The following is a 24,498-nucleotide window of genomic DNA, read 5'->3' as shown; positions in this document are numbered from 1 at the left end:
TCGTAGATGTGTCGACAGTCAGCTTTGTCCACTCCCTTGTAGGTTTTGCTTGCTTGCCTTTTGCTTAAATTATTCTGAACGATATCAATAAAAACGACTTCGAATCCGCTAGCCTTCCTGCGATCTAGTCATCTTGCAGCGCGTTGCTGTAGTCGCGCCTGTAGTAGAGCCAACACAAAGTCGGCAACTTGTCTGTACGCCGCGACCACGACTGCAGCATCGGAGTTTTTGACACTGAGCAGGTTCGGTGCCATCACGATTGCTGCGAGACAGAAGGCAGAAGTTAAGCCTGGCACCAGCATGATCAACAGGGCAGTGAAACAAACACACCCATGCTCTTGGCAGTCATCTTGTTCTCGTGCTCGTATTGTGCCACTTCATTAAGCAGGTCGAGCAGCCAAAGCACAACACTTTGATGCAACATTGGCAAAGCCGCCAGAGTCTGCAGCACCACCTCGGGCTCTGGGTCCTACAAAAAATACCAGACAGCGTAGCTTTGCTGTCAGTGTCGCCACAGCCCACAGCAAGCTCCAATCGTTGCTTCTTACCACGAGCTTGCAAACGGGTAGCATGTTAATCAGACGTACTGGAAGCTCCCGGAACCAACCCTGTACATGATGTTAGATATACGCCACGCGCAGTTCCTCACTAGCCAGCAATCCTTGATGAGCGAGGCCATGATGTGTACGTCGGAGCAATCCTCGAAGGTACCGTCATTAATTGAGTGCTTGACAGCGATGTGTTCCGCCTTTTCAGGTGCCAAGCGGAACACTCCTTCCGTGTGTGCTCCATTGTGTGCTAGGAAGCAGGCCTTCATCATCTCCAAAACAGCGGGCACTTTGGTATCATACCCTTCTACTACTCGCTTGGGCACGTTCTCGAGCGGTAGGCCAAATTGCTGATTCAGTGTCCGCCATGCATCGGGTAGGCCTTCATAGCGCGCGTGCTTATTGTTATACGTCACGTGGATCCCCCCGCGAGTTTTGTACGGACGACTAATCCATTCGCCACGCAATTGTTTCTCCACAAATCCAAACCGTGTCTCCGTCTCAATGGCACTGTCGGTCTCAAGAAGAGCAACAGGGGAGATAGGTACTCGGTTGAGCATGTCTGCCTGGTTAATGTCGTCTTCGTCCTCTACCGAAGAAGCATCTTCCGGTCTGAGAACTGCTCGACAGTCATTTGATCCTCTGAATGTATTGCTGCCAGCGTCAGTTGGTGCCCGCATCGCTCGATCACCTGCGTCTTTCTGTTGCTGTTGCTGTTGCTGTCCTTCGTGCCACTGCGAACATACGTCTTGTTCTTTAGGATAAATAGTACACCGATCACCCACCAGTTTCGGACACGACGGTGAAGGGGACGATGATGCCGTCTCTGAATGAATGCGGGGCGTGTGTGACGGGTAGTGAATCAAACGCAGCCCAAAGCCTTGCCACGCCATCACAAGCTACAACATTGTCAGATCGACGATGCATAGCATGAAAAGGACTTAAACCATCTTACGCTCTGCAGATCAACATTTGCGCGCATCAACTTCTTGACAACTTTCAGCACACCTACACAGCACAAGAAAATGCACACACTTCAGCATTAACCCAGGGAAACAAGCATAGCTTCCTAACCCGGAGTATCGGCCAGAATGTGTTCCATAATACGTGAGCATTCTGTAGCTTTTGTCGAGGAGCGGAACTGGAACCCGTAGATGTGGTTATCCACGCCTTCGAGGCGACGGAAGCCTCTACCGTCGCAAGCACTTCGCCACCAGTTGCAGCCTGCACCAAGGACGTCGTTCACGACGACTGCGCCTGACTCTAGAATCCACACCACGATGCGGAAGCACGCCTCGGACGTATGTTGGTCGATCTCGACGCAAATATGGACCTGCGCCCGAGCACCACACGAGATCGGCTGCCATACGCACGGCGGCTGGATCCAGCGGCTTCGAGTCGCTTCAGCTGGAAGTCCTCCAGGCTCCGCTAGCGCGTTGATTGCTGTATCCTGTCGATGTCGGTGTACTGCAGCAAAGGTCGTAAACAGCACCGCCTCACTAGGCATCGTCGCACATGAACGATCAAGTGAACGCAACACGAGGCAGATCGAGAAGTAGCAGAGCTGCACCAGCGTGCCAGAGTGCCTCGCCGCCGGCGCAGCGCCATGGATGCCCATTGCTAAGACGAAACGCTCCTTCCGAGCGGAACATCCGAAACCGGACGGAACTGGCGTCCCATAATGCAGCGGTGCCGCTAGTCGTGTGCGCTGAACACAACAAGAAGATCGGAGCGTTCCGAAGGCGAAGAAGTAACCTCGCTGTCTGTTCCATTGGATCGGGTCTACATTCCTGCGCTGCAGTAGGTTCCTACCAGCTACGATTCGTTCTCGTCGTTCTCTTCCTTCTCGCGAGCCTCGATCTCGCTCAGCATAAGCTGGTACTTGGTTACGACGCGCTGCAACGCACGATTCGCCGCGATTGTCGGCAGGATGTGCGACTTCAACACGTCTCGTTTCACGAGGTCCTGACATCAGTACGAGTTGTCAGCAAGTATAATGGTGAGTTGGCCACAGAAAGTGAATGGGCGGCTACGTACCAGGACCATAGGCGCCCACTCGCCGTCTCTAACATCGGCAGTGCTGCGGGTGGACGGTCTGCAGCAGAGAACGCATTCAGGTCAATGATAAACGAAATATCTCAACCTAGTCCACACACTTACGCGTGGAAGGGGCCCATCATTTCAGCGCACAAGTCATCCAGTCGAGTCACGTCCTCATCGTGCGTCAGGAACCTGGCATACGCTTGAACCCTGTTGAAAGCACGATTGTCAGCAATCAGCAACGACGGAGCTAGCTGTGGTTCCCCAAACACATACCAATAGCGATATTCGGTCGAGCTTTTGAGCACGATCGATGCGGCGACCTGGTGCTCTAGGTGCGATCGTGTCACGTTGCGCTGCATCAATGGGTCGGCCATTCCTGACAACATGGCGGAAGCGATTCCTCGCTGCGTTCGACCGTAGCCAGATGCATTTTGGAGCCGTCGCAATGGTCCGATCTGTCGAGAACGACAAAAATTGAACGCATTAGACCTACCAACCGATGCCAAGCGGTGAAACACACACGTACAGGTATGCTTTTGACTGCCACTGCATCAGTCGGAAGAGTTGACGTGAAGTCCGAAAACACAAAACTGTCGTCCGCCACTCGCATCCTTTTCAAAAACAACAAATAAATTAGTCAGCGATCATCCGGTTTGTGTATGCATCATGGATCTGTACCATGAACACATCGCCGTATCAAATGTGTACGACAGCAGGCTAGAGTTGCCCTTCGTTTCGGAGTTTGACTCAGCAAAAGTAATCAGTGGCATCCCCTTCGTTGTCACTTGACACCGAAGGAGAGTCAGCTTGCGACGATCCTCTGGTGCGACCTACACAGCAACACAACGAATGCCACACACAAAACTCGTAAGCTCACACGTAACGTTATGATCACACGAGGAAAACGCACATTCGTAATCGCCTCAACTGAGCTTGAAAGTATGAGCTTGCGTGCCTCTAAGTCCCATATTTTTAGGTCGCCAGTCACTAGGATCACCAGCAGATAGGGCGAGTCACTCACACTGCACTCCATTACCGAGATGGCACTGCCCAATGCTTCAAACCACAAAATACAGGTCAGCTTTAAAATATGCGGATTCGTACAAAAGTCTGATACGCACCAATGCACGGGAAAAGCCGCCGCCCGCTGCTGTTAAGGATAAGTAGATCTCCATTGTGAACACCAATCGCCCAGTAGCTTGCATTTCCTACTGCGCACACCGCTCGACCAGGGATACGATCTATCCACTTCACTTCACTTCCCTCCGAGCATTGAAGCGTTGAATAAACTGGACCTAACTCTGTGAGTGCCATGACAATAAGAGTGTCAGCGATAATTCTACCCAAGAAACCAACCTTCCCGATCGTAACTTACCTATAATTTCTTCTGGCTGAGGATTTTTCAGGTTGTGAACGGTAGCTTCTACCACGGTCTTAGAGGGCATCAAACCATTACTTGTTTTGCCATTCGAGTTTGAACCGGAAGAGCCAGAGTGTGTACTGGTGTCGATTTCTACGGAGAACTGCAACCTAAACGGAAATTCGGGTAGCAGTTGCCCCCCACTAGCCACTCCAGCACTACTGCTCAACCACAACGATATGAAATCAGCACCAGTTAGCTGATACCCCTCGTAATTGCACACACAAGGGAGACGAACCTCTCATTCAGTAGCTTCGGCGCTCGTGCGACAACTTCTCGCGACTTTACCACCACAGCAGCAGCTTGAGTGGGTGGGCGATCAACTTCTCGCTTCCTCTTCAGAGAAACGCCATCGGCTCCGTTCTTCTTCACTTCCATCTTTAACGATTTCGACGATGTGTCATTGCTCGACATCGCAGCAGGTTTCTCCTTGGGGCCGGACCCAGTCTTCTCACTATGACCTGGTGCAGAGCTCGGCTTGAGTGTAGCAGAATTATTAGCGTCGGGGACAACACTAACCTCCTTTCCACTCGTTGACGCCATGCGAGCATCCAACAGTGTGACGTCCGACGCTGTCGGCGATACAATCGTGGGACCCAAGATATTGCGAATATTGTTCTGCGATGAGGCGGGATTGTTGGCCGAAGAATCCTGGGTGACTGCAGGAGAAGGCTGCGCGTCAGTTTGAAGCACCGGGGCTATTCGTTTCTTGTCACTTTTGCTTGCTCCGCTTGGAGGCTTGTTTTGTGCCACAGTTGACGCCGGAGTCCCTAGCCTTTTCTTCTTCTTCGGAATGAGTGTATTCGTTGTGTGAATGGCCGTCTGTGGAATGCTGGAGCTAGAATTCCGATTAGCAGTCAAGCGCGGTGATGTCGTTGATTTTTCTTCAAGCTAAGCAAAGCATATTTGGTTAGTGACTAGCCTCGTCCCACACTGAACCAAACGTACTTGAAGCTGAATCGGATTTTCCACTAGTGTCGACGCAAGTGTAATGCCAGCTCGAGAACCATACTGAAGAATTACGAAAGCGATAAACCATGTTAGCGCCTCGTCGCTCTATCGTAAGATAACGAGCAACGCACCTTTGCCTGGAGCAGTTTACTTTGCTGTGCGTCAGAGATTGGGGTGCCAATCTCGTCGCCCCCAAACTGAAAGCAGCAGATAGAACCATCAAGCGAACAAGCTAGGAGGAGTGACTGAGAGCTTGACCAAGTCAGATCCGTGACTGACGAGTCAAAACAATCCTTGATGACGGCTAGTGGGCGCGCTAGATGTGCTAGCCAGATGCTTACAGTCGCATCATCACCACCCACAGCACAGCATGCAAATTGTTTATCTGGATCCGCTTTCGTCACTGCAGAATCAATATCATACAGCACATTTGTCAACACCAATCACAAAGTACCGTCTCCACTTCAACATACCGAGTAGTTTTGGATTGAATCTTGCACTTGTAACAACGCTCTGATGACCCACGAACTTAAGGTCATTCGTCCAGGATCCGCGGTTCAGTAAAGCTGCAATATTTTTCTTCGAGCTGAAAGCGTGGGTCGCGCAGAGCACAGAACCATCAGGGGACCATGACAGCCGACGGAAGTGCGAAGTAGACGCGCATCCTTCAAACGGCTCCGTCACAACGTCAGACTCCTGCCAGTCGGCAACCTTCCACATCCGCACAGTCTTGTCCTCTCCAGCACTCGACAGATACTGCAGCACGAGGGCAGAATGAGCATCCATCAAACCCACAATAAAATTCAGCCAGCACACATAAACGCACCTTGCCCACCGGATCCCACGCTACACCCTTGACCCAACCGTTGTGTCCTGTCAGCGTCTGCAGTGGCTGAGTCATGACTTCACTGAATCCGCCAACCCCCACATTCCAAATCAAAATGGTGTTGTCAATGCTGCAGGTCGCCAGCATCCGGTCATCCGGGGACCAGGCCACGTCTGCCACATCTGCAGTACAAATCACCAGCATCAGCATCACAGTCACCCTCACAGCGCCTCAACCTGCTCCGCACCCATCGTGTGTCTCTCGAGCGTCGAGCACCGCACCCAGTTCTGCTTATTGCGTTTGGCATTAGAGCCAAAAGGAACTGGAGCCGCGGCTCCAGACTGCAGCTCGTACAGCAGCACCAGCTGGTCATCCGAGCCTGAGGCCAAGTAGCGACCGTGGCTCGCCCAACGCACGCAGTTGACGGCCTGTTGGTGATTCGCCAACGTGGCAAGCAGCTCGAACGTGGCGATTCCTCCCTCAGGTGGCGGCTGCAACGACCATATCTTGACTGCGTTGTCTCCGCCGGCCGTCGCGAACAGCTGCAGTGTCGGGTGCGCATCCACGCCGTAGATGGCGCACACTGGGCAGCAATAAATAACCAGATTTGAACACTTAATACCACGATAACCAGAGCGAATGAGGTCGTCGCGATTACGGCATCAGCTGTACTGGCGTACTAACTAGCGCATGCAAACGCACCTGTGCCCGACGAGTTCTCGTGCTTGACGTCCTCGGGCTTCTCCAGCAGCATCTCCACGAACGCTTCTTGTTGTTCGAGCGATGTTGACCGTATTTTGCTCGATGTATTAAGTACGGTTCTAATTGTAGCCATGTGTCAAGCTCAGATGGCTTCATTGCCACTTGTTGAAGTGCGGTACGATGCGCTGGCGCGTTGGTGTGTCCGTCTTCTTCCTGGTGTTGTGGGTGACACGGACACAGGCAATTACCAGGAACGAGCGCGGCGCACTGAAGCTGCTCTTCTGGGCCACCCATGGCCAGCGCTGGGCAGCTACATGGGACATCCAGAACGAGCACAGCGATCCGTGTCTCGACAATGTGCGTGCGTAAATGTCAGCGTTGTTTGACTTCACCCCAATATTTCGTTGTCATGTTGCTCCATGTGTAGTGGTACGGCATCGTGTGTGACCGCAACGGCCGCATCAGATCCATGTAAGTGGGAACTCTGCCTGAATCATACGACAACAGACTTACCTGCCGCTCCTTGCTTTATGTTGTCGCAGCCGCCTAGCCAACAACAATCTAGTGGGAGTTCTCCCACTAGAATTCCCTCGCAAAGGCCTCAGCGGGCTGCAAGAGCTGTATGCTGTCTTTATTACCCCATTACATTCTAGAGACGATAGCTAACTTTGTCGCCTGCAGAGACCTGAGCTCCAATTTCTTAACAGGATACGTGCCTGCAACGTTATCGCGATTCAGCGCAATCCGCACACTTCGGCTTGACGGTAATCATTTCGTCGGTGTGATTCCAGCGTCGCTGGCGGAGTTGACCAAGCTGGAGTTCCTGTAGGTAGCCCTGGATCTACTTGGGATTAAGTGTTTCAATCATTAACGAATCTTGCGCAATGTAGGGAGCTGCAGGAGAATGATTTTGATCCAGCCAACGCGAACGGCGGTGTCCTACCTGCAGCAGTTCAACAACTCACCGATTCGGAAGGACAACACTGCCACATTATCTCGTGAGCGTAGGGCTATGCTGGATCAAATGACACGTTCCTGGTACATTGAATGAATTAGCATGCACAACGAATATCCACGGACGCTGGTGTAGATGAAAGAGGCTGACGCAAAGTAGTGTCATTTCTGATTGCAAGTCAACGCCATTAGGTTCTTCCTGTCCCGGAGAGCAGAGCGGTCTTTAGTCATCATCGTCATCATCGTCGTCGTCGCTGCGGTGGTGGTGGAGGATACGGGGTTTGAGCTCCTTGCCATCTTGACCCAGTGCTGCCATAGCCTTGGATAGGGTACGTTTGGTGTTTGTCGCTCCGTAGCAGTTCATCGCGTCACCAAACGCGATAGTAGTGGCGACAGCGAGGGCGATCAGCTGAATAGTACGCATTGTAATGAAGGAGACCTTTGCAGACCGAAGAGGATTGAGAAGTGAGTAGTTTTCGGGAGCAATAGAAAGAAGTGGGAAAAGGCAACGAGCTTGCCGCCTCATATAATTGTTTTGACAGTTAGACCGTCGGAGCTTTCTGAAAAATCTTCACAGCGAGCTGAGCATTGTGTAAAAGCTGTTAGCAGTCGTCATCGTCGTCGTCGTCGTCGTCGTCGTCGTCGTCATCGTCATCGTCGTCGTCGTCGTCTCCACCGAGAAACCGCGTGGTTCTTAACAAAAACTCTTCTGGAACTTCCATATCCACCAAACTATTCTTGACGGGCTCCTCCTGAAGTGTACCGCTTGGTGCTCCATGAACATCGCGAACTACGAAGGCAACCGCCATCGCGACAACCCAGCTGAGAAGCTGCATCTGAGCAAGGGAGGAAAAGAAAGAGTGACCGTTAGTTTGCTAGCTAACAGCAAGTCATGCGCTCAATTCCTCATGATACCCACGAACATGCTACAGATTTTAGATTTTTCACTTCACGGATAACGTTCCATGTAGTTGTCTCAGTTGGCGATTTCTTACAACTTTCTCGTCAATAGTAGATGGATGGTCACATAGCAATTCAACCGTGTCTATACGGTTGCTTGGTTCGAGTAGGCGTGTAAACAACCATCGTCCGATAACTTGGAGGCGCCAAGCATGCGTACCGTCGAAAACGGATCCACAACGAGGTCGAGGAGACCTGACGCCAACTCGGCGCGCGGCTCCATCTTGAATACCCGACCGCTTGAGTTGAAGTGGAAGCGCGACACGAAGGGGAAGACGTAGGTCTTGCCAACTAGACGCTGCACCATCTCTTCGTCGGCTAGCAGCGGCTGGAAGAAGTGCTTGATGGTGTCGCGTGAGATGCGAAGAGTAGAGCGACCAACGCACTGGACAACATACACGTCTGGGTCCTCGCTCTCGAGGGGTTGGATCTGCTCACAATGCAGCGTCATCTCCGCGTGATAGCGCGAGTAGTCGTACCACTGCTCGAGGAACGAGTCCAGGTCGCGGAATGCTGGGGATTGCACGTCCGGCAGCATCATGCTGCGCAGCAGTGCCTCGGTCTCCCAGGCGTCGTTCCGGGTCGGGTCGTACCCGCGCGAGAAGGTCTGGTAGTACGTGTGCACCTTATCCGCCACGAGTTGCACGGCATTGGCTTGTCGCGCGAGATGCAGTGCTGAAAGAAGTACCTGGCGTCTCTCCAGCGTCTCGACTTGCTGGCGCATGCGCTGCATCTCCAGACTCGCCAGGATCTCGCGTCGGTGCTGCGTCTGGTTCGAACCGATTGTGAGACTCTGCACGCGTCGGAAATGCGCATTGGCTGGGCCCAGTTTGCTCAACATGCAGCAGTTCTTGGTAAGTCGCCGCGCGCGTCGCCGCCGTTGACGAGCAGCGAGCGCTTCGGTTTGCATTGTGACCTGAGTCACCTCCAACTCGAGCGTTTCGATTTGTTCGGGCAAGTGATTGACCGAGGCGACGAGCGTCGTGGAGGTGCCACCTGCGTTGACCGTCGCATCGGGGCGCTCGTCTTCGGCGAAAGATTCCGACGCGGAGATCGCCCAACGCGTGCGGCTGCGCTTGTTGAGGCTCGAGAGCATGGCGTCCGCGGCACGAGGATGGATTGCGAGTGCGAAACGAAAGGCGACTGCGTCGGGGGACCTATTTTGGCGCGTGCTAGACAGCACGAGCTTAATCAATAGTACTAGACGACGGTACCGGCGGGTTCTGGCCAGAGCTCGCTCTTCCGAGGGATAATTTGTTCTAAAGCGCCGGCATGCAATTACGGACGGACAGTCGAAAGCAGTAACTGATGAGCGCCTGCTCGGTGACATTGCAGGGCAAGTTAAGTCCCGAGGCTACAAGCAGCAGAAAGGTGCTGGAGGAAACCTCAACGGCAACCAGCTGGACACTTCAGCGATGAAAAAAATCGGTAGCGCTTGGAGGGCTACAGCCGGATTGCACGGTGTCCACTTGAGTGCTTGGTTGCCATTGGATTGTCCACAACCACAGCACCGGTCACGCTGCTCATGCATCTTCATATACCGTCCTGGATGGAAACACTGGCAGGAATTCACAATACCTGTGAATCGCTCCAATGCGTTTCTGTAAATCGCGGCATGGTTGTTGCCATTCTCACACGTCGCATATGCAATGTCCCTCTTCCGAACAGTGACCATCGATAGCAATTTTGGAGCCATTCATTCGGCTATTGACTACTATTAACACCATGAGCGAGCTCTACAAGGAGGCGGCAGCGCTGCTACACAAGCTGGAGAAGCGTCAGGGCGGCCTCAAGAGCCTGGCGTACGCAGAGACGACGGTGCACAAGCGCAGCTCCTTCGCCCTTGTGTGCGAGACGTTACGCTACAAGCCGCTGCTGCGGGAGCTGTTGTCCGCCGTCCCCGAGTGCCACAAGGCGCTCAAGACGCCCAAGGACGCCAAGGAGCCGGTTGCGCTCGTATTCGTGGCACTGTACGACCTGCTATTCGGACGGCAGAAAATTCAGGGCGGTGGATACGTGAAGAAGGCGCTCATACAGCACCAGACGGCGTTCCGGGCGGCGCTGGCCCGACTAAAAATCAAGTGCAAAGTGGCATCCAACGAGGCGCTTCTTCCACCTGAAAACAGGCAGCAACACCTTGCTCTGCCCCGCTACGTGCGCGTCAACACACTCCTGGCTTCTCCACAAGAGGTTGAGACCTTCACGCGCGAGTACGACGCCAAACAGGACAGCGACGTCCGAGATCTGCTGGTGCTGCCCTCGGGGACGGAGTTGCACGAACATGATATGGTACAGAGTGGGAAGCTGGTGCTGCAGGACAAGGCCAGTTGCTTCCCGGCTTACGTGCTGCACGGAGAGCATTACGATGCCAAGGACAAGCAGGGTGACGTGATCGACGCCTGTGCGGCGCCTGGCAACAAGACCAGTCATCTGGCAATGCTGCTGCAGCAACATGATGGCGATGGAGAGGACGGCACCACCCCGAAGCGACGTGTGTTCGCATTTGACCGCTCCCCCAAGCGGCTTGAGCTGCTGAAGCGACGTATGAAACTCGCAGGTGCTGCTACGCGCGTACAGGCCGAGCTGCAGAGCTTCTTGGAGGTCCCTGTGGATAGTGAAACGTATCGCAACGTGCGCAGCATTCTGCTGGACCCTTCGTGCTCAGGATCTGGCATGACGAATCGTCTGGACCACTTACTGGATATTGCGAGTGCGCGCGACACGGTGTTGGAGGCCGATGCCGGCGCTGAATACGAGGAAGACACGGCCAAGCGTCTGCAGTCGCTCGCCGATTTTCAGTTGGAAGCGCTGCGCAAGGCATTTTCGTTCCCGCAGGTGGAGCGTGTTGTATATTCAACGTGCTCTATTTTCCAGAAAGAGGATGAGGAAGTGGTTGCTGCGGCACTGAAATCGGAGGAAAACATTCGTGCCCTGCGGCCATTTGTGCTCAAGCCTGCGCTTACATCCTGGCCACGTCGCGGACTTGAGGTTGCAGGTCTCTCAGAAAAACAGGCCAGTGCACTTGTGCGTGCAAACGGTCTCGAAGACTCGACGAATGGGTTCTTCGTAGCGTATTTCGAACGTACTGAGAGGGTTGGCAACGAAGGGGAGGCATTGAGCGAGGAAACCGGATATACAGCTCTTGAAAGCGTTGAGACCCCTGCTTCGTTGTCTTCAGTTGACAACGCTGATTCAACGGAAAATACCGGCGCCAACACTGGCAAGAAGCGCAAGCTGCTATCTGCCGCACAGAAGGAGAACCGCAAACGTCGAAAGCGCGAGAAGCGCAAACAGAAACATGGCCACTCAAAGACAGAGAAGACAAGTAAAGAAGATGAAGACGAGTAAGTAGATTTGAGCTCGTATTGTATATGAGGAAGCAAATAGACAAATCGCTTTCAGAAACTTTGTGCGTAGACCTAGAGGCCGAAAAAATTGAGTCAGCGAAGCCAAAAGAGCTGCACGTGCTCGACATTATTGCCGTCATATTGTATCCATAGATAGTGGTGACCACCGTGCTCCAACAATAGTATCAGCGCTATCTTGATATTGTCGACAACGTCTAGCAGAGCAAATGCCAAGTCCAGCGCGCAGGGATTGACGAGGTTGAGGTTGAGGTTGCGTTGACGGATTGCCCAGTCAAAGACAAGGGAGTTCGACCACTCGATGGAGCTGTTGCTGTTTCAGCTGCATAATTTCATGCGGTTTGTGCGCTCTCTCCATTGAACCGAGCGCCTGAAGGCGACGCTGGAAGTATTCCGTCGCTTGTGCCCCCTTCTGTCGCTCAATCTGCTCCAGTTTACTATTGCTTTGTGCTGCAACGAGGTCGTACTGGCGTCGAGCGTCGAGGATCATACAATTCTTTGCCTGCAGTCGACGATTATTCGAAGCCATCTTCTCTTGCTTTTGGCGCAACCATTCCACACGAGCATCGTCCTCTTTCCGTACGTCCCCTGTTACTGCCCCGATGGCCAATTCCAGTTCCTGCAAGTAGTTTATGCAGCCAGTACGCTGTAGAATGCGAACTTGCCACCGTGCACATGCAGAGAAGTGCACTACATTTGCCACTGCTACATCGTCTTCACTGCTGTCCCTGCTGCTACAGCGACGATGCCTTCGTTCATTCCTGTCGTGGCCATTTTCGCGAAGCTTGAATACTTCAGGTGACATACTTTCATCTGAGGATACGTGCACTCCCACGCCGCGCTTGAGTTCCTCGTCGTACACGAGGGCAAAATCACTGAGAACGAGGTATACCGTTGAGCAGTTCACCAAGGCGTCATTTACGTCTTGTTCGCTGTCAAAGCGGCTACCACCACCACTCGCATGCTCTGTTTTCCCAATTTGCTCGTGTCTTCGTGGATGGTATCTCACAAATCGCCAGCGTGCCAAACGCATGATGCCTTCGTTAGTTTCCACTGCATATTCTCGCGTAGCTATGTCGTCACCGTAGTACTCTTTGGAAGGAGTCAAAGCTTTCATCGCCCCAATGCGAAAGCGCTTTTGACTACACAGTCGGGGATCTTCGAGTATTCTCGCATTTTGTACTGGTTGTGCCAGCTCTGCTTGAGAAGCTGCATTAGATTTGCCACCATCTAGCCATCCCGGGCAGCCTAGATAATAGCTCGTGTCACTGAGTAGCGAGGCTAAATCATCGCCACCATTACCGTTACCCGTAGAATCAGAGTCCTCGCCATTTTCTGAATTGAAGAGACGACGAGCGTCAAGTTGCTTTCGGGGTACAATCGCCGCGGGGTCAGCACGGAGCCAGAAGTCGTCTGTGCTGGTGACTTCGTCATAGCGCGACGGGTTTCGAAAGTCCACCTGGAAAGTGACATCAGACACAAGGTTACGCCTAACGTAACAACTAAAGCCAATCAAGCTCACATCCAAAGCAACGTACAATAGTGAAGGTCATTTGGGGCCCAACAGAGCTGTCCTTTGCAGGACGGCTGCGGCCATCAGCTCCAATAGATAGAGGCAAGTCGGAGCTAGATGAAAGCAGACAGATTTGATCTCCAAAGTGGATCGGCAGCTTGGTGGCTGTGTTACCGTCCTGTAGACCGGCACTCCTGTTGTTGGTGTCAAAGGCAGCGTGGTTATCAACTGCACACAATCTGAGAAGAGGGACTGAAAGCGTAGGTACCTACGGGTGAATGTGCCTGTCCTTAGAGGCGACCAATCCGTCACGCTTGAACTCCAGGAAGGCCAAATGTGGGTTCTTGATTTGACCGTAGATAGGGAGTGGCGGAGGCGCCAACGACTTGGCGTTTGCAAACGCCTGGCCACTTCTCAGCAGCGCCGTCGCGCGCACCAGCTTCTCTCGCAGCGACTCGCGCACCACCGGAGCGTCCGACTCGTTCTCCATTTCTTTCAGAGCAGCAGCACATACTTCAGCGAGCTTCTTCAGCAGGTCAGTTTTTGGAACGAGTGCGACGCGGCGGTTTTGCAGGTGGATGGTCTCCTCTGTGTAGATCTTGGTGGCCATGAAGTGCTGGTACTGCTCGAACGACGAGGCCGCCTCGGGCAGCTGTGCAACTGCCTTCGCGAGTCGCGGCAGCGCATTGCGTCGTCGCTGAACCTTTGGCTCATTTGCCACTTCTCCGTGAGCTGCCTTGTGTGGGCGGCGCTTGGCTCCTAGCGCCAGCAGCGGAGCTGGAGGCAGCAGCGGCAGTGAACTCGCCGACGGCTGCGGTTGGAGCTGCTGTTGCTGCAGAACGTGGGCGAGACTGCTACCTGCGCGCACCTGTACGACGCGCTCGCGGCTGCGCTCCACGAGGTCGTGGATGAGCTCCCGCTGCGCCATCGCTGCAATGGTCACTGCAACATCGCAACCTCCTGACCTGATGTAAATCAAAAATGTAGCTATCGAGGACGTGAAGACCTCTCAAACGGCATAAAATTGACTACGATAAAGCATAAACCGAGACAACGCATATGAAAATATAAAAATCCATTAGGTCTGAACGCGATCTTCCGACGGGAGCATCCGCATGCCCAAGGCGACACCTTGCCATAGAATTTACGTATTGCATGCATCCACCCGTCGTCTGTGTGAGAACGGGGGTGGGCGTACTTACACTGAACCTTCCACGACGCTCGACTTCTTCTCCTCCGCGGCGTCCTCCTCCGTGAGCGCCGTCACGCCGGCCTCCACGTCCTCGTCGCTGTCCGAGTCACTGTCCGACTCGGATTCAGCGTCCTCGTCTACCTCGGCGTCGGCCTCAGCGTCGGCAGCCACATCCTCAGCCAGGACGGACTTCTCGGATGTGCGCTTGCGCGTCTTGGCGATGGCGACACCAGCCACACCCACGAGGCCCACAGCGGCGCCGATAAGGCCGCCCAAGAAGGCGGGCTTCGAGCTGTTCTCCGAGACCCACTCCTTGGCCTCGGCGGCGAAGGACACGGTCTCCTCCTTCGACTCGGTGGCAACATCAGCCGTCTCCTCCTTCTTCTGTTCGGGCTGAGCAGCAGCAACCTCCTCCTTCTTCTGCTCGGGCTGGGTCTCCTTCTTAGCGTGCTTCTTGGCGCCCTTGATGATGTCCAGGTCCACGTTGCCGTTGTGCACGCGCAGGTGGATGGATTTGGCGCCCTCGGGCACATCGATGATCTCGTCCACGACCTCGTTACTCTCAAAGTCGAGGTCCTGCGTGTAGTCCTCGTCGTCGTCCAGCTCCACATCCACAGATCCGTCCGTGAACTCGACATCCGTGTCCAGTTGGCCGCTGGCGTCCAGGCTGGCCGAGGCCGAGAAATCCAAGTCGCCCGATGAGCTCAGGTCGAAGCTCTGGTCGCCCTCGCCGCTGTAGTCCAGGTCCTCGCCATCGCCCAGGTCCACGTCCAAATCGCCCGAGCCGTCGAAATCCAGGTCCAGGCTCTGCGAGCTGTCGATCTCCAGCTCCTCGGAGCCCTGCAGTTCCACGTCCACCGAGCCCGATTCCTCCACGTCGTACGAGTCATACGAGTCCAAAGACGAGTCGTCGTCCTCCTCCTCGGGCGTCGGAGGCGTCGGCTGCTTCACCACTTTGGGCGCGTACTGCGTCACGTGGTGGATGCCCGACAGCGCGCGGCGCGGGTGCGTGCGCAGCGCCGAGGTCTGCGCCACCTCGGAGGCGGCCAGCGTGGACACGCACAGCGCCAGCGCCAGTGTCTTCTTCATAGACAGCACCATGATCTCTCGTCCAAGTAACCGATAGCCGGCAAGTCCCTTTGTGTCTTCTCCGGGCGCTTCGAGCGAAGAAAAATCAGGTCCGCGTGAACCCACGGGTTTCGGCACGCCCGGATCCGCCTTTACACTTGCTATTTGTATGTATCCGATTCCACAGGGAACCGCCTGGCCGCCATCCAGTGCATCCAAATCATGCCTGTTCGGGTTCAACAGGAAAAATAAGATCTCAGGCTCACAGTGCGGACCTTCGGGCGGGACGTCGTTAGCTGCTCGACGGCCAAACTGAACGAAACCACTGCTCGTGGCGACACTTGTTCGCTATGCCCGGCAACGGCAGGTGTTTGGAGTGCTCAATGCAACGCACAAAAGCGAACCCCTGCTTGAAGCAGAACGTCGTCAAGGAGCGAGTCGCGCTCGGCCTTCATTTGCAGGCTGCTGCAAATTGCAGCAAACAATCGGGCCTCTCACTTCCGCCGCGTTGCTGAGCTCTGGCTCGTGTAATAGTTGGGGAATACTTGTTGTCTCGTGAGGCTCACGCTCGATAAGGCATGAGCGCTGTGAAAGGCATTACTGTCGGAACTCTGCGTCGGAGAGATGAAACATGGCTGCATTTTATAAACTTGTCGGTACTATTTCAAATTGTAGAATTAGCCCATTATTCCCCGAAGGGCGTCCTATACGTATGTGGACAATGTGTGCGACCAGCAATAGTTAGACAGCAATGGTTAGACTTGAGAGCGCTGCGTGGGCAGACCTTCCCATGTCTGGGCTGGGCAGCAGCTCTCACTATTGATTTTGATCAATACACCACCGCAAGGAATCCTCGGGAGCAACGACAGCTCTTTTGGCTACTACATGTAGCGAGTCGCTAGTGCTCTACACTTTTCCTACACTTTGTGAAAAACGGGGATTGTAGAATTAGAAATCTGAATCGCCATTTTTGAAGAAATTCCTACAGATACGCCAGCTAGACGAGCTGGAGTGCAACCATGGCATAGTGCCCCAATGGATCTGTGCAGCTTCTGCGGCTGCAGAGGCGTACGCGTGCACAGCAAGGAAGGAGTACGCGGCGTACCACTCGAAGGAAGAGTACGCTGTGACCAGGAAGGGGTAACCCGATGCTGGCGGAAAGTTTCGCGCAAATATCGGACACTAGGCTCGGCTTGACGTTGAGCCAGTAACACACGTCGCTCCGACTAGGACAACAATCTACGAACTCCAGGGGGTCCGTCGAGTGCGCGAAGTCTGATGAGAGCGCAGCAGTACCCCCTTCAGAACTTCGACCACATCTCACTGAGCTTGGTGCTGGAGTAATGAGAGGTCTCCTGGAAAGCATGTTGGCTGTTCTCGGGTTTGCTGCTGATAAATTCGGCCCGGAACTTGGCCCAGAACACTATTGACGCCCGCATCCCCCGACGCCAGTTCTGCCCTGCGCACGAACGGCGCCTTGGCGTCCGATAAAAGCACGCTGGGTAGCCACAGGTTGCATTTTTTGGTCTTTCTCGCCCTCTCCATGGGCGTCATGACTTGTAACTCATGACGAGGAGAGCGGGGTCAACCTCTAGCATTTCGCCGACACTGTGTGTGACTGGAAGTGGAGAAGTTGCAGGTGTTGGAAATGAGCGGGCTGAGCGCTCGACGCCGTCTATGAAACAGCCTATATATATATTGTCAATTCCACTCAAATTTGCCGAACTCGGGAGATTTGTAGCCTTTGTCAATCTCGCCGGCCAATCTACCACCATCGGTTATTGGTCAAAATAGGACGCATTTCTGATTTTGTACCCTATCACCGGACGGCAACTTCTAAGACAAACTCTCACAGAACGGAAGCGCGAGTCTAGCGCAACGCGAAGGCGGTCGCAGTGGCCAGAGCAGTCTCAAGAGTCTACCAGGTGAGGGTATCTGCTGTCGTTGACGTACTAACAAGTGTGATATTTGCTAGAATGCAAGAGCTGTCATACAAGGTGAAATATTTGAGCTTCATTTTTCTCCTATTGTTGTGATGCTTGCTGAATGTACCATTTAGTGCTCGCATCAGTTGTTCTCGTGCGTGGAGAGCTTCTCCATCGTGCTGTGGGCAATATTGCTGTGGCTGTGCGATTGTATTCACGGCGTCGACGACGTTTTCGGGTCCACGAAGTGGTGGCGACACTCGCTTCGGAGGTTGTGAGCTGCCCGCTCGAAGAAGCAATGGAAGAAGCCGCTTCGAGGCAGCATGCGCATCGAAACACGGTATTTCACTGTTTATACGGATACTATCATCTTAGGTATTCCGTAGGTGAGCTCGCACACGTCTACAATAAGTCCGATAAAACTGTTAGAAACTGGATACGAGTGTTGGTTGTGCTTGCCCTACGTCAGGTACAGCTGAGTCAGGTTGTGGGGCACCTCTGGCAACAACAGAGGGGGGAGCAGCCGGAGTCGTGGCCAAACGAGGTGATCTTCGAATAGTCCTAGGAGAGCTGGCGTCACGCGACGATGGCTGTGCTGACCGAGAGAGTCGTGTCTTACGTGAGCGTGACGACGTAGACGACGATGGCGTTAAACGGGGCGATCTTCTTGTAGCTACCGGGGTATAGGGAGAGCTGCGTTCACGCCGGCTACGCGATCGCTGGTTCGCAGTCACGCCTTCCTCGCTAGCGTCCATGTTGCTCTTGGACTCGGATCTGATCCTCTCTCGCCTCTTAGATAGCATAAATTCATTCTGTATAACAGGTTTGGAGATTCAACGGAGGTTCAGCTCGGGAGATTCAAACGCGCCCATTCGGAAAGTTTGAGAAGAACACACAATATATTGAACCGACTTACGAGTATTGGCGAGTCTAGAGGTACCCTAGGAGCACGAGCGCTCTTGACGCTGTCAATTATAGACACGGTGGAGATTTTGATGATGAGTCGTGCATCGGATCTGGGGCCAGAGGTCGAGGAAACTGTGCAGTGCGAGCTGAAACAGTGATTAAGGATGATTCAGCAGCAGGAGATGGAGGAAGGGGATGAAAGAGGGTCACTACCGAGTGCATTGTGGTTATTGTGAAGCTGGTTATTGTGAAGTATTGGTTGGTGTTGGGATTTTGAATGGGGTCAGGTATGAGCTTTGAAGTGGCGGTATTTTCAGGCATCAATGAACCTACGTCTCTCGACCTTGGTGAAGGGTTCAATTGTTGGCGATGTCTCTACTTGGTGCAAGGAACTCGGGTGCAGCAAAAACTGATGGGGTTAACGGCTGAATTCCTTCGGCATGGGATACCTCACAGGAATCCAAGGGCCTTGGTGCGATCCTGGGTTGAAACGATCTCTCGCAGCGAGCGAGGTGCTTCAGATCTTGAGTTAAGTGTGATACCTGCCCTATTGGGCTGGGGGACTGTGAAGTTGCTTCACGAAAGCAGTACATGTACTCTGCTTCTCTGCTACTCGTCGCCGAGTGGCATTGCCCCGCATCGTGTTCGCTTGCGGGGGTGCAACTTCAAGCATACACTCAACGTGCTTCAGTTTCCGGTCGTGGAGGTCTGATGCCATGTCACATTTGGTGCGTGCAACACCAGCACCGCGCGAGATTCGCCTACGACACCAAATAGCTCCGGTGCCGATATCCACCCGGTCGCCGGCATCCGGAGCGCACCATCGCAGCCCCGAATCCTTCACGAAGCAATCGGTGGTAAGGCGCCGCGGATCGGAGCCTGCAACACCGGCACCCGGGCGCCGCAGCCAATCGTGCGACGGAGGCGAGAGACGGCGGCCCAATTACTCGAAATGTGCACATAAGGCGGCGAATATCCACAAGGACCGAGCGCGCCTGGCAAAGACAAGGCGAGACAAGTCGCCTCCGAGCGGATGAGTGTGTCTTGGCGACGGCGCTTTGCCGCCGTTGGGGCCCTCCGCTTGCCTGTGCTTCGTGGCTGCACTTGCAGCACGCAGTCACAGCAACCTCATTCCACAACTTGCACACAAGCGCAACAAGCAACACCCAATACATCGACAGCCATGCTCCCGCCTCCATCGCTCACCGTCGTGCAGTTGCTGTCTGCAGAGGAAGTCGTCGCCGACGTGATCCCGTGCACATGCGGGGCCAAGGACTTCATACTCAAGCGCAAGCAGATGAAGTCGCTCGCCAAGGAGGGAACGCTCGAGGCCAAGCACGCTGCCAACGGCGCCGACACGCCCACGCTGCACCGCAGTTTGTGGCGCAAGCTGCTGGGCAAGGGGCCCAAGTGCATCTGCCAGAAGCGGCGCAGCTCCAAGTCCGGGCTCATCGAGATCCCGGCCGAGTACGTGGGCTGCAGCGTCGTGACAGTGGCCGGCAAGCGCGTCCCGTTCTCCCGGGACATGCAGCAGCAGTGCCGCAAGTCCTGGACGCCGCTCGACGCCATTAAAGAAGACGAGTAGCTACATGTAGCAATACGCCGCCTATCAACTAATATTATTCGTCTATGGCTTCCATCCTGCATCCATCCTGTAAGTGTCCTGTCACGTGATTAGCCACCCAATCAAGGACCGGTTATCTGAAGCGATTGGGAGATGGCGCGCGTCTTCGGCATCGGTGTGGATGTGGCACTGGTGTCGCGCTTGGAGCGGAGCTTCGCGCGCTTCGGGGAGCGGCTGCTGAGACGCGCCTTCCACCCGGCCGAGATCGCCGAGTTCCACGCACGCCCGAGCGGTGAGCGCGCGACGTTCCTGGCGTCCAGGTGGGCGGTCAAGGAGGCGACGTTCAAGGCCTTCCAGCGGTACCGCGTGCTGTTTCCGGAGATTCACGCGGTGCGCAGGGGTCTCGAGGGTCCTGCTGTGCCCACGGCTCTGCCTGTGACGGAGCACTCAAAGGCGCTGCGTCTGCAGTTCTCGGGCGAGACGGAGGCGCTGGCCAAACGGCTGCGATTGGTGGTACCTACGGCAGGAAACTTTGTGGGTGGAGAAGCCCTTACTCACCTACTGCTCTTGTATTGTGGCAGGAGGCTCATGTGTCCATCTCGCACGACGGAGACTACGCGGTGGCATATGTGCTGCTGCAACAAGAGGTAGACGACGAAGGATGAACGAATCAAGTTCAAGTTCTTGCTCTTGTGAGCTGTTCATTTATCGATCTACTTCCTAGATGGTCCTAACATGTGCACAAAACACTGGCCGGCAGCAGAGGTTAATCATCTTCCTCTGCTTCCACTAGAAGGACTCCTTTCGGATGCCCCGGCCGCTGTGGTCGCCGTAAATCTCGCGGATGAGACCGATGACGCGCTCCACCGCAGGCAACGAAAATGTAGCAGCAGCCCAAGAGTCCCGACGCGCCTCCTGCAGCAGTCGATCCCACTTCTCGGCGGCTAGTGCGTTGGCTACGCCGCGGAATTCACTTTCATACGCCTGGCCCTCCGAGTGACGGATGCCGCGTTGAGAAAGCCAAAAGAGGTACGCGTTGGGCACGCGTTCGGTGGCGTCACGCTGATACCGAGCCAAGTCGTGTGCGATGGAGCCCTCCCACTCCATGTACTCGCCAATGCGAGTGAGGAAGTCCAACCGCTCGGGCGTCACCAACTCCGACGCTAGTGCTAGTGAATCGATCAACAACAGCAGAGTTGCCTGCCAACGAGTGGCCTGCACTGCCACGTACGCCAAGAAGCGCTCCTCGAGCGGCTGATCAGCATCAACAGCAGTGGTATCGTTGGAGAGCGTGCCCAACTCGTAACTCCTCACGATATCGTTCAGCAATCCCCACTGCTCCTTCACCAGACGAGTCCGCAGCAGCTTATGCGGCACCTCTTGCTCGATGTGGTAGTGCAGCACCTGCCACAACGCAAGGAACAGCGGCAATCCAGTCGACAGGATCTCGTCATCGGGCTCCACACTTTCTACCATCAGGTCATGGAATACCTTGGCATCCAGCTCGTGCATCTCGCCATCATTTGCCCCACTTGCAGATCCACTGCTCGCCTCCAGAAGTTTCCGCATGAACGTACGCACCTTCTGTGGGCGCACCTCCATCAAGCGATACGCGATGATGTTGATGAGAATGGACAGCAGCTGCAGCTTGTTCTGCAGCCCTATGTTAGACCGTGAAACCAGTAGATCACTCTCCGAACTCGAAGCAGAGATGACGATGGATCGCATGGAGGCCAGGAACATGAACATCTTCTGGAGCTGGTTATAGCCCTTATCACCCAGGAGTTGTTGCTGCAGCGTTGTCAACGCATTCTCGGCTTTTTTAGCAGCATTCGGCGCCATGATCGCGATGTACTGCGGGTGCTTGTTAATAGCCTCGAACGCAATGTTCAAGCTGATGGTTCCTTCCAGTTCCGGGATAGGAATCTCCACGTAAAACATGGATGGCAGCGTCACCGAAACAGGAGAGGTTGGCGGCGAGTTGCTCTGAATCTCCGAAAACACGGCGTGTGCATGGAGATACTCCTTCGCCGTCTCCACGTTAATAGACTTTCGCAGCAGCATGTAGCTGCACACCTCCGCAACCAGCTCACTGGGTGCGCCGGCAGCGACAGCGATGTTTCGTGCGTGGAGGGCCATGTGGCCCTTCTGAATACCCGTCACCGCGATAGCTCGGATTGCCGCGAAGTTCTGTGCCAGTCCGACACTCACGATGATGCCGCTCAGGTTGCGAGCCGTCGGTTGCTGCAGAATCGCGTGAGTAGCAGTGTAACCCGGGTGGGTCATCAATGCACCACCCTTCGATCCAACCGCGATAGGCATCTCGAGACTGCCGCGCAGCACTCGAGTTCCGGAGCCATCACGGGCAGGACCAATCTCGTAGTGCGAAAGCGACGCGTACTGGCCCGAGCGACTAGCGTAACAATGCGCAGCTGCCTCGATGGCACGCCAGTCCTGGCCTGTGGCAACAGCCACTGCATCCACACCGTTCATAATTCCCTTGTTGTTGGTCACTGCACGGTACGGGTCGATAGCGGCGAAGTTGTAGGCCTCAATAATGCGGTTTGCTACGTCTTCGCCATCCACTCCCTTCCAGCCGAGCTTCTTCAGAGGGATCTCAAACAGGGTGCGCGCACGACGCTGCATGCAGAGATTGGTGAGGATACGCAGGCCCACGCGGCTTCGCGTGAGCTCCGATATTTCTGCCGAGAGTCCTTCGGCCACTGTGTTAACGATGTTGGCACCCATCGCTTCACACACATCCACATCAATGTGCACCACCAAGAACTGCGTCTGCGGTTCAGAAGCATTCACCACGAGCTCGTCTTCGCACGGGGTGTACCAGGCGCTGCCACCGGAAGCAGTAGCAGCCGTTCGTGCAGCCTGGCTAACCACACGGCAGTAAATGTCAATCGCACCACCACCTCTCTTCTTCATGTTCGGGCATAGCGTTGTGTTGGTGATGGACAGAAGCCGCTCGCGGTTGTGCTCAATAGCAGCAATCGCGGCTGGGATGTCCTCTGTGCCTACGAGCTGGATCTGTGACGTCATGATGTTGCCGGACGTCGCCGTGTGGAAGCCTCCGCCGGCAGCGGCCACAAGCTTGGCGGCACTAGACGCGGCTGCAACGACCGAGGGTTCTTCCACCGCCATGGGTACCGACAAGCTCTTGCCATCGATGACAAAGTTCAGACCGAGACTGTGGACAAGAGGAGCACGTCATAAGTTAGTCACCAATGCTCTGGACATCTGCAGCTCTACCCAGGCAACGCACCCGAGCGGGACGCCCAGCACGCCGATGCAGTTCTCGATCATGAGGTTGGCCGTGCGCAGCGGCAGCTCCCCGAGCTTCGACGCCGGGTCCGAAGTCGGCAACATGTCTTCGGTCTGCTGCATCTTGAGGCTCTTGAGGCGCGGGTACATGAGCGCCAGCACGTCCGAGCGTTCGCGCAACGTCTTGTTGTAGAATCCGGACCAGACCGAGGGCTGCGGCGCGACGTCCTGCGGTTGGGCGCCCCAGCCCTCGCTGGCGTCGTGGCTGGGCTGCAGCGGCTCGAACTGCTTGGCGCTGCGTCTCTGCAGCTGCGCGGCCAGCGCGGCTACCTGTGTCGCCTTACGCTGCAGTGCGTGGTCGGGCACCGGGTCCTGCGACGTCTTGAGCGCCGAGCGCAGCAGCTCCAGCGTGTGGTCCAGCGCCGCGTGCAGGTCCGTCGAGGCGAGCGGCACGAGCGCGTCGCCGTCCGAGAGCTGGTTGGTCATGGTCAGCGGCGGGAGTTGGACAGGAGACGCCTCGAGCATGCGCCGGCGAATCGCAAAGTGACGTACATGTACGAGGCCGACGTGCGGTCACGCTGCTCCTGTCTCGCTTGTGCGTTTCCGGCGATTGCAAAGACGCGGCGGGACGCGCAACATAATGTCTTCACGCAACGTTGAAGCAACACTACAGCAACTTACCATTCGATGAGAAACGTATCGATCTTCAGACGGAACTTAAGCAGGCGTTGCATGCTATAATAGGTAGGCAGATGGAGGAGTCGATGTGGGGAACGCCGCTGCGGCGCATTGGGGGCGCTGTGTCTCGGCCATTTCGGCATGGAGCCCCGCATAGAGGTCCGGGACGAGCAGGTGTCGACGCGGCCAGAAACCATCGGGCAAAGCGCGCTGGAGAGGTTTAAGCCGCTGGCACCCCCGGAAGATTGTGCTGGGCCGTGGAAAAGGCACGCGTCAATCCGACGAGATGCAGCACCCGCGAGCAAGTGTATATGGTAACCAGTCCCAGGATACTTCGAAGTATAATGCATCGTAGTACAGCGTGTTAACAGTCCCCGGTGTGGGCGGTTGTTTCCGCGGAGCTGTCTGTCGGAACCGCCTCCACCTTGATTCGCATCGGAGCGAGTTGCTGCAACTTGCTGGCCAATGCCAGCAGGACGTTCGTGAGACGCCGACCAGCTCGACAACGATGGTTCGTGGGTGACGTGGCGGTGGGCGCGATTGCAATCAGACGCTGTGTCTTTAACCATGAACATGTTGAAGTCGGAGCGGTACTCGAGTTCCGCTCGGT

The 24,498-nt window shown here is 55.0% G+C and overlaps 10 protein-coding genes across 10 annotated transcripts; 4 read left to right on the top strand and 6 right to left on the bottom strand.

Moving 5' to 3' along the window:
• Positions 1-128: 128 nt before the first annotated feature.
• On the bottom strand, positions 129-2,166 carry KRP23_7144 (Rho GTPase-activating protein 1; the record flags this gene model as incomplete). Its single annotated transcript, XM_067892422.1, has 7 exons — positions 129-262; positions 331-469; positions 549-608; positions 689-1,282; positions 1,334-1,447; positions 1,504-1,556; positions 1,623-2,166. The coding sequence occupies 7 exons, from the start codon at positions 2,164-2,166 to the stop codon at positions 129-131; spliced, it is 1,638 nt and encodes a 545-aa protein (XP_067744303.1).
• Positions 2,167-2,363: 197 nt separating this feature from the next.
• Positions 2,364-6,542, bottom strand: KRP23_7143 (Protein HIRA; the record flags this gene model as incomplete). The annotated part of the gene is made up of 17 exons (XM_067892420.1): positions 2,364-2,513; positions 2,586-2,643; positions 2,709-2,798; positions 2,865-3,046; positions 3,118-3,202; positions 3,270-3,421; positions 3,502-3,647; positions 3,713-3,892; positions 3,967-4,172; positions 4,250-4,902; positions 4,960-5,022; positions 5,094-5,159; positions 5,304-5,365; positions 5,436-5,718; positions 5,789-5,970; positions 6,036-6,371; positions 6,491-6,542. The coding sequence occupies 17 exons, from the start codon at positions 6,540-6,542 to the stop codon at positions 2,364-2,366; spliced, it is 2,946 nt and encodes a 981-aa protein (XP_067744302.1).
• Positions 6,543-6,670: 128 nt separating this feature from the next.
• Positions 6,671-7,492, top strand: KRP23_7142 (putative leucine-rich repeat receptor-like protein kinase; the record flags this gene model as incomplete). The annotated part of the gene is made up of 5 exons (XM_067892419.1): positions 6,671-6,847; positions 6,918-6,961; positions 7,033-7,110; positions 7,172-7,315; positions 7,381-7,492. The coding sequence occupies 5 exons, from the start codon at positions 6,671-6,673 to the stop codon at positions 7,490-7,492; spliced, it is 555 nt and encodes a 184-aa protein (XP_067744301.1).
• Positions 7,493-8,489: 997 nt separating this feature from the next.
• On the bottom strand, positions 8,490-9,734 carry KRP23_7141 (uncharacterized protein; the record flags this gene model as incomplete). Its single annotated transcript, XM_067895879.1, has 1 exon — positions 8,490-9,734. The coding sequence occupies one exon, from the start codon at positions 9,732-9,734 to the stop codon at positions 8,490-8,492; it is 1,245 nt and encodes a 414-aa protein (XP_067744300.1).
• A 395-nt stretch (positions 9,735-10,129) lies between these two features.
• KRP23_7140 (25S rRNA (cytosine-C(5))-methyltransferase NSUN5) lies at positions 10,130-11,752 on the top strand (the record flags this gene model as incomplete). The annotated part of the gene is made up of 1 exon (XM_067892418.1): positions 10,130-11,752. The coding sequence occupies one exon, from the start codon at positions 10,130-10,132 to the stop codon at positions 11,750-11,752; it is 1,623 nt and encodes a 540-aa protein (XP_067744299.1).
• A 291-nt stretch (positions 11,753-12,043) lies between these two features.
• On the bottom strand, positions 12,044-14,210 carry KRP23_7139 (uncharacterized protein; the record flags this gene model as incomplete). The annotated part of the gene is made up of 3 exons (XM_067892417.1): positions 12,044-13,228; positions 13,308-13,476; positions 13,555-14,210. 3 exons carry the CDS (start codon positions 14,208-14,210, stop codon positions 12,044-12,046), a joined length of 2,010 nt encoding a protein of 669 aa, XP_067744298.1.
• A 270-nt stretch (positions 14,211-14,480) lies between these two features.
• On the bottom strand, positions 14,481-15,575 carry KRP23_7138 (uncharacterized protein; the record flags this gene model as incomplete). Its single annotated transcript, XM_067892416.1, has 1 exon — positions 14,481-15,575. One exon carries the CDS (start codon positions 15,573-15,575, stop codon positions 14,481-14,483), a length of 1,095 nt encoding a protein of 364 aa, XP_067744297.1.
• Positions 15,576-19,556: 3,981 nt separating this feature from the next.
• On the top strand, positions 19,557-19,958 carry KRP23_7137 (uncharacterized protein; the record flags this gene model as incomplete). Its single annotated transcript, XM_067892415.1, has 1 exon — positions 19,557-19,958. One exon carries the CDS (start codon positions 19,557-19,559, stop codon positions 19,956-19,958), a length of 402 nt encoding a protein of 133 aa, XP_067744296.1.
• A 132-nt stretch (positions 19,959-20,090) lies between these two features.
• KRP23_7136 (Holo-[acyl-carrier-protein] synthase) lies at positions 20,091-20,602 on the top strand (the record flags this gene model as incomplete). Its single annotated transcript, XM_067892414.1, has 2 exons — positions 20,091-20,450; positions 20,519-20,602. The coding sequence occupies 2 exons, from the start codon at positions 20,091-20,093 to the stop codon at positions 20,600-20,602; spliced, it is 444 nt and encodes a 147-aa protein (XP_067744295.1).
• Positions 20,603-20,726: 124 nt separating this feature from the next.
• On the bottom strand, positions 20,727-23,735 carry KRP23_7135 (3-hydroxy-3-methylglutaryl-coenzyme A reductase; the record flags this gene model as incomplete). Its single annotated transcript, XM_067892413.1, has 2 exons — positions 20,727-23,136; positions 23,212-23,735. 2 exons carry the CDS (start codon positions 23,733-23,735, stop codon positions 20,727-20,729), a joined length of 2,934 nt encoding a protein of 977 aa, XP_067744294.1.
• Positions 23,736-24,498: the final 763 nt, after the last annotated feature.

Source organism: Phytophthora ramorum (genome assembly GCF_020800215.1).
Source record: "Phytophthora ramorum isolate Pr-102 chromosome Unknown Phyram_PR-102_s0006, whole genome shotgun sequence".
NCBI classification, from domain to species: Eukaryota; Oomycota; class Peronosporomycetes; order Peronosporales; family Peronosporaceae; genus Phytophthora; species Phytophthora ramorum.
The sequence above is the reverse complement of the archived record's forward strand: the minus strand, read 5'-3'. Positions and strand labels throughout refer to the sequence as shown.